A 13,483-nucleotide genomic window follows, 5' to 3' on the forward strand; every position below is an offset into this window, starting at 1 on the left:
CAAAATTATTCTCTCCTGATTTCACTTAGTATGGTAGAAGCTGTGACATTAAAATATAAGAGCCTCTAAACTAAATTTATCAGAAATATGAATTTCGCAAATCTCAATTTTAACATACAAACCCTCATTATTATCTCATATTGACCTTTAGTTACAGTGAAATGGAGAGATAATGGCAATTGTGGGATATTACAAATTACAGTAGACGTTTTAAAGAAAGACAAAACTTTACTTAAATAACACTTACTCTCACATTGCAGGCTTACAAGGAAGAGTTCAGCTCAGTGTCCCTGTGTAGTGTTTTAGAAACAATGCCTAAGTCATCCTGACACATTTGTGATGCGATCTAGGGAAACCCTTCACATGGTCCACTCAAAAATCCTTGATTTTTGCTCCATTTAAACCCTCTCTTGTGAAATGGTGAAAGATTCTGATACCATCCTAGCAACATTCTGGACACTGTCCACTAGCAAAATCCTGGATGCCATCCTCCCAAAATCTTGGATGTTGCTAGGATGGTATCAGAATCATAAATTGGTAAAATTGCACCATGTGAACTGTTTTCCCAGATCACATCACATTTATTTTACAAATACACACACACACAATCATTCTTGCAAATAGCAAAAACATAAACATACAAGCATACAGAAAAAACACACACACACACACACACACACACTAATATTCTTCAGGGAGCTTGGTGAGAATTTCAACACCATCAGAAGTGATGACGACAGTGTGCTCAAACTGGGCTGATCTGAGGACACACACGCACACGCATATGCACACCCACACACACACACACACACACACACACACACACACACACAGAGAGAAGCACATGATCAGACTGAGTCTCAAGTCCTGTTGGATACCACCTCAAGCTGTGCATCCTCTCGAGCTGGCGGGAAAGGTCTCATCGTCTCTCCCTCTGTCCCTCCCCCCCATAACCACTTAATGCAATTACATCAGAACCGCTCACCTCTGCCCATTTTCCAATGACCCTTCATGCTAGCGTCTAAACTGATAAAACCCATCCCCTACCAGGAGGACACTACACCCCCCAGCTCTTGCTTTTGCCTCACCCCTTTTTCTGTCTTTTAAACACACACACTCATATTCCAACAGCATCACACAGTGAGCCGGCTGCATAATTACGCAACATCTCAACTTCTGCCTCACCACTTCACAGTCTTCTCTAGCACCCTCAACACTGAGAGCCGTCATAATCAGTGGGGCTGCAGGTCGGGAACTAATAATGCCACCTCACCCAGCCCTCATGCATTCCCATTCAGAACTAATGCTACGCTAAAGCAGCAGGGGCCTCTTCTGATTAATAGTCATAGAATATGATTACAGACTACTACAGGTGTGTTACAGTGCCCTCCACATTTATTGATACCCCTGGTGAAGTTGAGTAAAGAGAGGAATTTAATAAATCATCTTTTGGGAATTGATCTCAATCTCAGAATGAAATTATTGAGGAAAAATCCAACACTGATGGGAAGCAAATGTATTCTGAGAAAGAACAATGCATCATAAAGAAATACATATTTTTTAGCAAAAACACATGTGCCATTATTGGAAACCCTGCATTTAGTACATTGTAAAGCCATTAAAAAAATGTATTAGCCTTCTCCTTTGACACGCCATAAAGTTGGAGAATACAAATAAAGGTTTTTGAGACCATTTCTCTGTACAGAACCTCTCCAGATTGTCCAGATTGTCTCTTCTGCATTCTCCTCTTTAGTTCACTCCATTGGTTTTCTATGCAGTAATCTTGGCTTGATTTTGTGTTCACTAAGCCTTTTCTGTGTGGATATGGACATATATTTTGATTGGTGTCTTAGCAGAGACAGACAGATTTTGATCTAAAAATGACCAGGTATTTTATGGAGTTCATCTATCATGACCATTCCCAGGGGCTTTGGAATTAAAACACCCCCCACACCCTCCCTGGCCTTGGGCATTGGAGCTCTTTTTAATATAGTCATCTCTCTATATACACCAAACCCATCATAAATGTTTGTCGCCAAGAAGCTTGAATTTCATTCCATCTGACCATAGATCATGAAGTCCTAATAGCATTTTTGCAACTGCAGCCTTTTACATTTGTAATTAAATGACAAGCAAGGCTTTTTTCCTTGTATGTCTTTTGAATAGTCTATTAAATTGAAAGTCACTACTGAAGGTTTCTGTGAAGCCTTTGTGACCTCAAGATGCTACTTTTTTGGATTGTGTATTCTCTTGTCTTTTCTATGTTGAAGAATGACTAAGACATTTGACCTCTGTGTCACATTATTTTTTATATCTTAGTGAACCAGGAAGTCATGGAATACTACTCGAAAGTCCATAGACACTCAGGTTCACTTAAAAAAGTTGAATATAAATTGAAAGATTAAGTTGCTTTATAATGTTTTCTAGGGCACATGGGATTTGGTTACACATATTTATTTATTTATGATGCCTTTATTTCTCAGTATAAATTTGCTTCCCTTCAAGGTTAGATTTGTTTTCTGATAGTTTTCAATGCGACACTAAGACAAATTCCTAAAATATGATATTTTTATTCTACCTTTTGCTCAGCTTGACCAGGGGGGGGCAATAAATGTGGAGTGCTGTATGTGATTTTATCAGGTGTATTATAATAATATGCTAGCCAAGTGGAGTACAGAGGGACTGTGGTACATAGACTGTGATACATAGATATATGGGGTGATACCTTTTATCATCCACAGAGACGGCAGTCCACTTGTCCTTCAGGATGCGGAATTCTGCGGATCCCTCCATTAGGATGGGTTCTAAAGGAAAGAGGAAGAAACTAAACATAAACGGACAAAACACACACACACACACACACACACACAGACGCTCACCTGCAACGAGGACACCAAAAGACAACTATCGTTGTACACATTCATGTAGGTCAGCTGACAGATTATCCTTGTTCACACTCATGCACACCACAATCACACACTCACTGACCTATAGTGAAGGCCATGCCCTCCTCCATCTGCAAGTCATTGTCATTGGCTGTTGAGAGGAGTGGAGATCCACATGTAAGTAACAGCAGTTAGTAGTAGTGGATACACCTGCACGTTTCTTCGGCATGCAACACATTATAGCACTATTATCCGTGATAATCTAGGCCATTTTATTTGTAAGTAAAAGCTGTTTTTAATAAACTGAGAATGACAATGTATGGTTTAGATGCGAGGACAGTGTACAACCACTATGGAGTACACATAGTAAATTATCTGAAGAAATCAGTTCATTTACTGAATAAATAATAGGACATAATAATCACAGTTATAAACAAATGTTTTTCAAACGATTCTTAAAAAAGCTTAAGAAATCACATAAACACTTTTTGACATAATAAAGTCTAAGATAGCAAATAAAATGATATTGTTATTGGTTATTCACAGATAAGCATTGCCATGAAGCCCAAATTAATCCACTGAAGAGGTTAATAGTGAGTGAAAACCCTGTCAGAAATCTTTTTTGAAGAAAAAAACATAGATTAAATAAAATGCTACCCATGAAAAGGTGGACGTTTTTAATATGTATGCATTCCTCCCTTTTCCCCAGACAGAAACATGTCTGAACTTATAACAATTGGATTAAAAGCAGTTGATAGCATATGCCTCACCATGATGCCATATCTCTGGGTGGCCGTGGAAATAAGACCCGATTCCATGCCCAATGAAGTAGGGACATACACTGAACCCATGGGTATAAGCTGTGTCACTGCAGTAGTGGGGGAAAAGGAACAAAAACATTTAACATTTATTCAGACAATCACAGTGTGCTTAATTACATACTGAACCATCTGGTATTGTAGACTACTGTTCACTCTATAGTGCTTTTTAACAGCACATACTATATTTCAAATACTGAGCTCATTTAACCATTTTAGTAATGTACTCTTTTACTATCTAAAATTACACCTTTGATAAATATGTGATTTGTTTGTGTTTACAGAGCTGATCATTTTAGATTTGGGTCTAGACAAACATTTGTAAATACAGAAAGAAAATACACTTCCAATATACCATATACCCCAGAAACAGCCAAAATATATCATTTCACAGGGGCAGAGATGGTAAAATATCAACATTTCAGCTGTCCGGCAGGCTAAGGGTAATCACTATAGCAACGGAGGGCAGCTGCTCTATTCACTCCTCTCTAAATGAGCAATTACAAACACGCTGAGCCTCTCCCACTGAGACACATGTATTTTAGGCCTCATATTATGACAAAGAAAACCAGTTTATTTCTTACGTGGGAGAGTGTGTTTGAAAGGGAAGTGTGTGTGTGAGAGTATGTGTGTGTGTTTGAGAAAGAGGGAGAGAGAGAGAGAGAGACCGTGTTTTCATTTCTGATTCACCAGTTTGTCACAAATGTGAGTTAGCATGTACAAGACTCAAGACACTAACAACAGAGTCTGTCATTATCTTTATAACTATAAATATTCATCTCTCTGAGAGGTGGCTGTGGACAGAGTGGAAGTCACTATGGTCAGCACTCAGCCCCGCACTCAAGTTTCAAGTTCATCCAACACACAGCTCACCCACTCTCTGTAGTACTTTGTATCCCACCACTCAACACACACACACACACACACAGAGAGAAAGAGAAAGAGAGAGAGAGAGAGAGAGAGAGAGAAAGAAAGAGAGAGAGAGAGAGAGAGAGAGAAAGAGAGAGAGAGAGAGCGCTCAGCACCACTCCTGTGGTGACCCACACTCTCCCTCATTCTGTCCAACAGCACTCCTCAAGCTACTGGAGATCTTCCACCCTCTCCTCTCAGTTCACCACTTTCTCTCCCTCCTCTTCCTCCACATCCCCCTCTCCCCTCCTCCCACATCCCTCCAGCTTCCCCTCCTTCCTCCTCTTCTACATCCTTCTCTTTTTCTCTCTCTTTCTCCATCCCTCTCTTTTCTTCCTCCTCCTCTTCTCCACCCCCTCTCCTTCTCTTGGTTTAATTGCAGAGCCCTCTGAGGCCAAACTCTGTGGACTAGAGAAGAGGGTGTGACTTAAAGAGACAGGTTCCCTCTGTGTGTAATGTGCAGTCTGAAGCACAGTACGCCTACATGTCAGAAGGGCACCGAGAGAACGCAGACCTCCACCAAGACCACATGGTTCTGGGTATCATGGCCTATGAGAGTCAACTGAAAGTTCATGCACTCGCGTAGGAACCTCTCTGTGATCCCTTCTACCATAATTGTGTAATGTCACAGAAAGATGATGGAGAGATATGATTAGAGATGTAAAAGAACCTTTCGCCAAAGTTGCTTATTTATGCTTTTTTTTTTTACAGAAACGCAGCTCATCAGGGGTGTTTTTGGGGGGTGTATTTTAGCTTCACTGACATTTGACTGTACAAGTCAAATAAATATGCATATGATGTATGTCATCTTGTGTCCTTGTCACAATTTTACACTTTACAACATTTAAACATCTGTAAGCAACCTGTACTGGTGTACAGATTAGTATTTCAGACTTATTCCATAACTAAATATCTCTCAAGGACTTTCAAAGACAAAAAGAGCCAAATAGCAGAAGCACAACAGGGCCACATTGGATCTCTTTCATAAAACTGAAAGACTCTCAAGGATGAGAACAAACAATAAGAAAAGGACACAATGGTATGGATCCTCCAGATTCTTTGAGCTTCATCTTCTGAAGAAGTTGGATTGACCAAAGGTTTGTAGTCAGTAAGTAACTACCAGTATATTGCAAAAAAGGATTGAAAACAACTATACACACACTGACACTTCATATTCTCTCTATATATACTATGGTCTCCACTTGTGGAAATAAGCTGAGAGAAACCTCTAGCAGGAAATTAAACAAGGGTGTGGTATATCAAGCTGGTGAAAAAAATTGACTTAAACTTGGGACCCATCTAGACTTAGTTAAGTATACTATATATGGTATGGTAAACCTTTAAAGTACAGCTATTAAATGGAAAATAAACTATTAAGCAGTGTTTTAATAAACACATTATGGGAAGTGTGAACTTAACATAAATGTTTGTATATCCTTCTGAAATAAAGTAGCTGAAAAAACAAAAGAGTTTGGAGGTGAATTTTTACTATAATGGTAAAAAGGTTAAATAGCTTGGAGTTTAGGAGCTGTTAAAATGCAGTGGACAAACAAAGGACCACAGTGACGCAACAAATGATTTTTACAGGCCATCGCACACAGCAGCAATATAAAAAAAGATGGACCACATAGTGGCACATAACATGACCACTTCATGATGTTGCCACCTGCTATGGGGGAAAAAGTACACAGAATGTTCGCACAACAATATATGTATTCTAAAGCGACACACATCCACATATTCACTATAAGGTCACAAAACTACCACATGTAACACCAGGTACCAGGTTTCACACCTAATATAATGTAAAGTCCGCCGGTCAGAACAGGAAAATAGATCCTTTCAGGAGGAAGAAAGACCATTCCCTTGCACGCCAGGGTACTGTTCGTCCTGTTGGGATTTATCTTATTATTCTGACCATTATCCTTTACATAATACTCATTTAAGGAGGAAATGGTTCTGGGTTCTTATGGGATAGAACACGTAGGATTATTATCTGAAGGCAATAATATGTATGAGCACAACACTAAATGTAGATTATAGACATTTATAACGGGTCATGGGCCTAGCGACGATGACAAAAAAATCAGAAAATCCTCTCCTTTGCTTGCTTTGTGCATTTGAACTATTAAGTCTTCTTTGGGGCAATCAAGATGCAAGTATTTGTGTAACTAAAAAAAGCCAATTGTGATGCAAATGAGGGTTCTAGGGAGCACGGTGTCTTTGTGGCGACCTTGTGGCTTGGTGGAGATGAATTGGACGCGCTCCGCGATGAGACGAGTGCCTGCATGTTGACAGGCAAAGACAGGGAGATATGCAGAGCACTGCACTCTCCCCCTATAGGGAGCACGCGCTTCCATGCAGAGAGGCAGCTACCCTATAATTTTCACCTCCTAAAGACAGACAGAAACGCACGCACACACACACACACACTTACAGGCACACACACTCTCTCTCTCTCTCTCTCACACACACACTTACAGGCACACACTCTCTCTCTCTCACACACACACACACACAGGCACACACACACACACACAGGCACACACACACACACACACAGCACAGACACACACAGAAGCAGAACACAGGCATAACCACAAGCACATACACAGTTGAGGACAGCAGCAGGAACACACACACACACACACTTACACACAAAACCACCTTCAAAACTACCCTGTAATTTAGATGGAGAATGGAAAGCCCAGTGCACCCTGGGTAGCTGCTGCTGTTCGTGTGCTAGTAGTAGTGTGAGTTTGTGGGTTCCTATGTGTGTTTGTGAGAGAGAGAGAGAGAGAGAGAGAGAATGTGTGTGTGGTGCATTAACAGTCTGAAAGCAGATTCGGCACATTATTACACCTCTGGATGGACTGAGTGTAGAAAAAGACAAAGAGATGAAAGAAGTGGAGAAAGGGAGACAGGATTATTCCCTCCTCTGGAGACATAATGGCTGTGCCTGCAGCACAATGCCTGTTTAGATGCCTTTTTAAGTCAAACGCCAGCCACATCCACAAAATTCACTCACCTTTTTCTGTTTACCTTGTAATCACCCTCTCTCTCACATGGACATGCACACACCCTCTCTGCCCCCCCCCCCCCAACACACACACACACACCACTGAAACACCCATTTCAATTTCATGGGGCTTTAACACACCATTGTGAAACTCTCAGGATTACCATCCCAAACTTCCACATTTTCCAAGAGGCTTTGAACAGCACTGCATCTTAGTTGGAGTTTATACTCAGTTATTGCCTCTGTTATTGCCTCATCCATTGCCTGGATGATACGGCCATTTACACAATACAATGCACGTTGCATTTTTGATACATCTACTCTGCAATAGCAATGATACCTCTAAAAACACTAACTTGCCGCGTCACCTTGAAGGACGTCGAAACATGCCAAGAATATTCCTTTTACATAAATCAGGACAAGTGTGTTCTAAATGAATGTGTTTGTGACAGAGACACATGTCTTTGTGTATGTGTTGACGCCAACATTCTTTTCAAGGGATGTCAGTTCATGTTAGACTTTCAAGCGTTGAGAACTTTGAGTGGGAAGAGGCCTTCACTACACACACACACACACACACACACACACACACACACACACACACACACACACGCACACGCACACGCACACACACACACGCACACACACACGCACCTGATTGTGTTGCCGATGACACAGAGGGGTTGACCAGGGCGGCAGGCGGCGATGGCCTCGTCACGGCAACGTCTCGCCACATCTACCAGCTTCCTCCCTACCTCATCCACAGAACCAACTAGAAAGGTCTCGGAGGTATCACCATGGTAACCCTCCAGGTAAACCTAAGAGACAGCGAGAAACTCTATAGAACAGCGGCTTTTATACGTGTGAGCATACTGTATGTATAAATGAATTAAAAATGAAAGCATTTCAATCAGTACCTCTATTTTATTTAGGTGTATGTACTATTATTGTGTACACGTGTTTGCTTAGATTTTTAGCAGGCACTCACAGTCACATCGATGTTAATGATATCGCCATCTTGAAGCCGACGGCTGCAGGATGAAAAAATAAAACACAAATTTACTGCCAAAGACATACAAGACCACTCCAACATACAGTCAACGAATCAGAGATGTGATGCATAAATTAAAAATGCAAAAACATAAATTTGAAAAAAAAAATTAGATGCATCCTAAATGGCTCCTTTAAGAAATGTTATAAAATCTAATGTAAACTAAGTGAAAACGTAACCTGGACTGGAACTATGAATTCATATCTCTAGGCGATCTATCCTATGCATGCACTTTTTGTTGTTGTTGTGGTCTGTGTTCCATTTGTTTTGTTAGCAACTGTTGCTCTTTTTCAGTTGTTGGGTGTAGAGATTATGTCATAATGTCAGTGTATTGTCTGTTAAATAGTCAAATATCTATAAATATAACAAGACATACAAGATATAAGCAGGTTAACTTTTTGCAAAAGACGGTGTCTATAAAGATACACAGACACAATCACACACACACACACACCTGTCTGGTATGCCGTGACACACCACGTTGTTGACGGAGGTGCAGACAGATTTTGGGAAACCCCCATAGTTCAGTGGGGAGGGGTAGGCATTGTGGCGGATCGCTTCCTGATGGACTATGAAGTCTATCTCGTCTGTCGTCATGCCAACCTAGGGGAAGGGATAAACAACATAAATGTTCCATTGACTCAAAGCACAAACAAACACACAAAAAACAAAACTCCCCAACATTTGTGGAGTGTAACACATGTACATTAGTGCACATACGCACACACACACAGACACGCACAGACACACACACAGACACACACACACACACACACACACACACACACCTATTACCTTGAGACTTCTTCCGGCTAGAAGCAGTATTTGTCTGGCAAGTTGGCAAGCCCTCTTTAGACCTTCAATCTGCTCCTCATCCTTAATCTCGATGTAGTTTGGCCAATCAGGAACAGAACTGGAGGACACATAGTCAGGCCTCTGGATGTGCTAGAGAACGAGAGAGAGGAAGAGGAAGAGGAAGATGAGGAAGGGGGAGAGGAGAGGACGAGAGAGAGAAACATGTATGCTGCACACCATCATGACCACACCTCAAAAACACTTCAGTCTCTTCAAAAGCTGTTGCTAGAGTTTCCTTTGTTTTATTTTCCTTTATCTGAATGAAGGTTATGGGAAAAGGGAGAGATGGGAAAAAAACAACGGGGGGAGAATATGGACAAAAATGGAAAAAGGTCCAATTTAAACAGACAAGGCGGAAAGTAAAATACGGGTCCTCCAGATGAGAGACCGATACCTCTATATCTGTCCTGTTTTTACTTTGTTCTGGCTTTTAGGACAGTCTCGTTAAAACAAATAAATGAACAAAATAAAACATAATGTAGTCTAAAGTATATGATGACTTGGGATTCTCTGTGTGTATATGGTGTGGAAAAAGATGAGAGGAGGAGAGGCTGTAACTGTCCAATGATTTAACATCCTTTCCTGTGATCACACAACACACACACACACACACACGAGCAGAGAGAGAGAGAGAGAGAGACAGTTCTAACAGAGTGCTTAGAATAAGAGACATCTGAAGAGGACTCATCACACAGAATCATAAACTATGAGCTTTAGGACCATCCATTACCAATCAGCCTATTCCCTTTCTTCTTCAAAGCTTTCCTATTTACACAATTCACGGTAACACTTTAGTTTAGGGAACACATGTTAGCCATTAATACATAACTAATATGTGTATGTATGTATTAGTGCTTAATAAGGTTTGTATCAAGTGTAATTACACATGTATTAGGTCTTTATCCAGCAATATCAAATTCTTACTGAATAGGTAATTTATTCTTGGTAAATATGCTCCCTAAACTAAAGCGTTAACCAATTCACATTTCACAATTGACACCATTTCAAAAAACATCCAATCACAAAAAAATAACATAATCTTACAAGAAAAAGAAAATCTATCATCAGTGAGCCACACTTACGGATCATGATAGCATGTCTGAGTCACTAAGAGGGCCATTCTTTCACATATATATCCTCAAATGCAACACTGAATCTAGCAGTCTCATTTTTTCCATACTGGTAAGATCTCTGAGCGAAACTGAACAGACATGTTCCTCTAGGCCGATCTATAATGGTAGACCTAGTCGCTACCTTTGAGTCATAATAGCACTTGGGAGGTGCTGCTGGTGGGAAAAAGACCCTCAGCTGGATAGTGAATTAAGAGAGTCATTACTTTGGGCACGACGTAGGGAGGTCGGACCACAGCGGGGCGCACCACATTGTGGGAGTGGTGCCACTTCCTCCAGAAGAAGCAGCGGTGCGGGGGACGCTGGAGGCCAGCTGGGCACTGCTGGGGGCACGGGGGGCACGGGGGGCCCCATGCCACCCTCTGGAGTAACGCAGGCCAACCTGCAGCAGGCACAGATGCAAGTGGAGATGAGGCATCAGGCTACATTCACACATATTCACAGATGCAAGTGGAGATGAGGTATCAGGAAAAAGGAGTTGGCACACTTCTCGATTCTTTCTTTTCTTTTGTTTTATTTTGTATGCTCTGTTTAGTAGACAATACAATGACAATGACAATAAAACAAAAGAAATGAAAGAATCAAGAAGAGTGCAGAATCCTTTTTAAAGAATATTTTGACACCTTTTTATCCTGCACCTATGATGTGCACAATGACCTCTACTAACTGTACATTCACACATACCACACAAACACATTTGTGCATACATTTAAAGACATACAAGACATCAGCACATTTGTGTAGATACTTGCTGGAATGTACATATTTGTTACACATTGTATGCATTATCAATATGAATAGGTTAAATCTGCCATCTGACGAAGACCTAAGTGGTTGAAACGTTGTGCATCACCCACTATTAAACTGGGAGCTTTAGAGACAGTGTGCGGATATCTTTTCTTTTGTTATACTCAGTATTTCTAGTATCCAGCACCTGTAGAATCAGTATAGATGTGCGTACACCTCTACACTTTAAATCTGCCATGCCAATAAAGCTTTTGAAAAACAAACATAGAAATGGACACTGTGGATATGAAGTGTTTGGCTACATTCACATGTATAATGCACACACAGAGATCAACCCCAGGACAAACCGTGGTCATTCTGGAGTAAGTCTGACCAACCTAAAGCAGACTGAGCTAAAAACATGGTACTTCAGAGTTCAATCTCTACAGCAGTATAGAGCCAATATCTATGTGTGTGTGCATGTGTGTGTGTGTTCGGCTCTCACTCACTCTCACACTTTACAGCACTGAATGTATCTCAGCAACAGAGTGCCCTCTACAGCAAATCACCATCAACATGCAGTTGCTCACAAGCTCACTGCACTCTGTCTTAAACCAAAATCATTTAGGCTCATTTTTGTTTCTTTTCACACAATGCCTACAGCCACAATGGCATGGCGGTGTCTAATGCCTGAAACCCACATGGTTATCACAATTGGGTTTCTGAAATAGACTCATGCTGTCTGAGCAAAAAACAGGAATGTGATTTACCCTATACATTGCCATGACACATCAGAGAAGCGGAGGAGAGGCGGAGGGGAGACAGGGAGGGAGGGAGAGAGAGAGAGAGGGAGGGCTGAGGAGGGAGGAGGACAGCGGAGGGAAGGAACAGAGGAAGAATATGGTGGTGGGCTGACAAACAGATTTTGGCAAAGGAAATTGTTTGTGTAGGTGTCTCCAACCCCCCCACCCCTCTGTTTGAGTACATGTGTGTTGGTGTGACCATGAGTGTGTGTATGTGGGGTGGTGGAGTGTGTATCCATAGGTGGTCCTGCAATCTGAGATGAAGATGTGGTCAAGTGTATGTGTGTGTGTGTTAGGCTGAAAAGCCAGAGAGAAGAGTGTAGCCTACCAATCTGTATGTAGCCTACATAGGCTATCTGACATCTCTCTCTCCTATTCTAACAATTCCAAACATGCTGCTAACATTTCTACACGAGTTCTAATGCGGGCCCCACCAAACACACACACACAACCCAATTAAATAGAAATGACAATTGCATTCTGCACTAGCTTCGTGTTTTGCGCTACAGAAAATAATGTAGGCTAGTGGCTGTAAAAATAGAAAGAACATCGAGTTCTCGAAGTGGTAAATATGCTTATACTTAGGCCTAGCTAGCCTTGTCAGTCAATAACAAATCGGCAACCTAACTGCAAGTCAATCACGTTCAGGTGAGTGACAACTTCTGTGCTTATTGTAAATCCAAAGAGTTTGTTCGATGTTTTGGAAACTAAAAACATAAGGCAAGCTGTGTCGAGGCTATGACAAACGCACCAAGCCTCAGTTACAATGATCGCTTAGGTCTATTAGGCAACACTTTTTGCTAGCCCAAATACACAAATGTGCAGTTTAAATGAGCAACCCTGGGATCCAGCTCTTACCTGATCTACATGACCACTTCGTAGCAATGGGTGCCGCCATGATGTTTGCAAACAGATCACGTGACCAGTGTATTTCTTGCTTAGAACGCCACCTGCCTACACAAGAGGTGATGACAGTGTTCAAATTCCAACATAGATTATCAAATGGAATTTTCATTGTACTTTTGTACAATGAAAATGAATCTCATTTCATTTCTTTCTTTCTCGTGAATTCCACCGGCATTTAGGGCAAGATGACAGTAGGCAACTTCAGTAGATGACAGCTGAGTTCAGCAAAGTTTCCTGCACAACCAATTAGGCTACTTTACCTATGACTAACTTTATTTTATTAACAGCCATTATAAACACAATAGCCTACCTAAAGCTACAATGGCACGACAATGCATAACATACGATTGAAAAAATTGTATTGTAGTAGTCTTTTATTAA

At 41.1% G+C, this 13,483-nt stretch overlaps 1 protein-coding gene across 2 annotated transcripts; it reads right to left on the minus strand.

Annotated features, from left to right (window-relative positions):
- Positions 1-208: 208 nt before the first annotated feature.
- metap1d (methionyl aminopeptidase type 1D (mitochondrial)) lies at positions 209-13,131 on the minus strand. Of its 2 annotated transcripts, XM_042080573.1 has the most exons (10): positions 13,055-13,131; positions 10,874-11,049; positions 9,478-9,627; positions 9,137-9,285; positions 8,620-8,662; positions 8,286-8,449; positions 3,656-3,753; positions 2,989-3,036; positions 2,726-2,804; positions 209-760 (listed from the first exon to the last, which is right to left on the minus strand). In XM_042080573.1, the coding sequence occupies exons 1-10, from the start codon at positions 13,092-13,094 to the stop codon at positions 682-684; spliced, it is 1,026 nt and encodes a 341-aa protein (XP_041936507.1). In that variant the 5' UTR covers positions 13,095-13,131; the 3' UTR covers positions 209-681. The 2 variants fall into 2 exon arrangements, with proteins under 2 accessions (XP_041936507.1, XP_041936508.1); XM_042080574.1 differs by lacking the exon at positions 209-760 and having other exon boundaries at positions 2,742-2,824.
- Between the last annotated feature and the right edge of the window lie 352 nt (positions 13,132-13,483).

The sequence above is a fragment of the Alosa sapidissima genome, chromosome 23, assembly GCF_018492685.1.
Source record: "Alosa sapidissima isolate fAloSap1 chromosome 23, fAloSap1.pri, whole genome shotgun sequence".
In the NCBI taxonomy this organism is placed as follows: domain Eukaryota; kingdom Metazoa; phylum Chordata; class Actinopteri; order Clupeiformes; family Clupeidae; genus Alosa; species Alosa sapidissima.

Excerpts from the sequence above, each read along its gene's own strand:
- metap1d (XM_042080573.1), bottom strand. The coding sequence starts at position 13,094 with ATGGCGGCACCCATTGCTACGAAGTGGTCATGTAGATCAG. Across the intron at positions 2,805-2,988 it reads GGGCATGGCCTTCACTATAG|AACCCATCCTAATGGAGGGA; the intron begins GTCAGTGAGTGT and ends TCTTTCCTTTAG. Across the intron at positions 761-2,725 it reads GTCTCTGTGGATGATAAAAG|ATCAGCCCAGTTTGAGCACA; the intron begins GTATCACCCCAT and ends GTGTGTCCTCAG.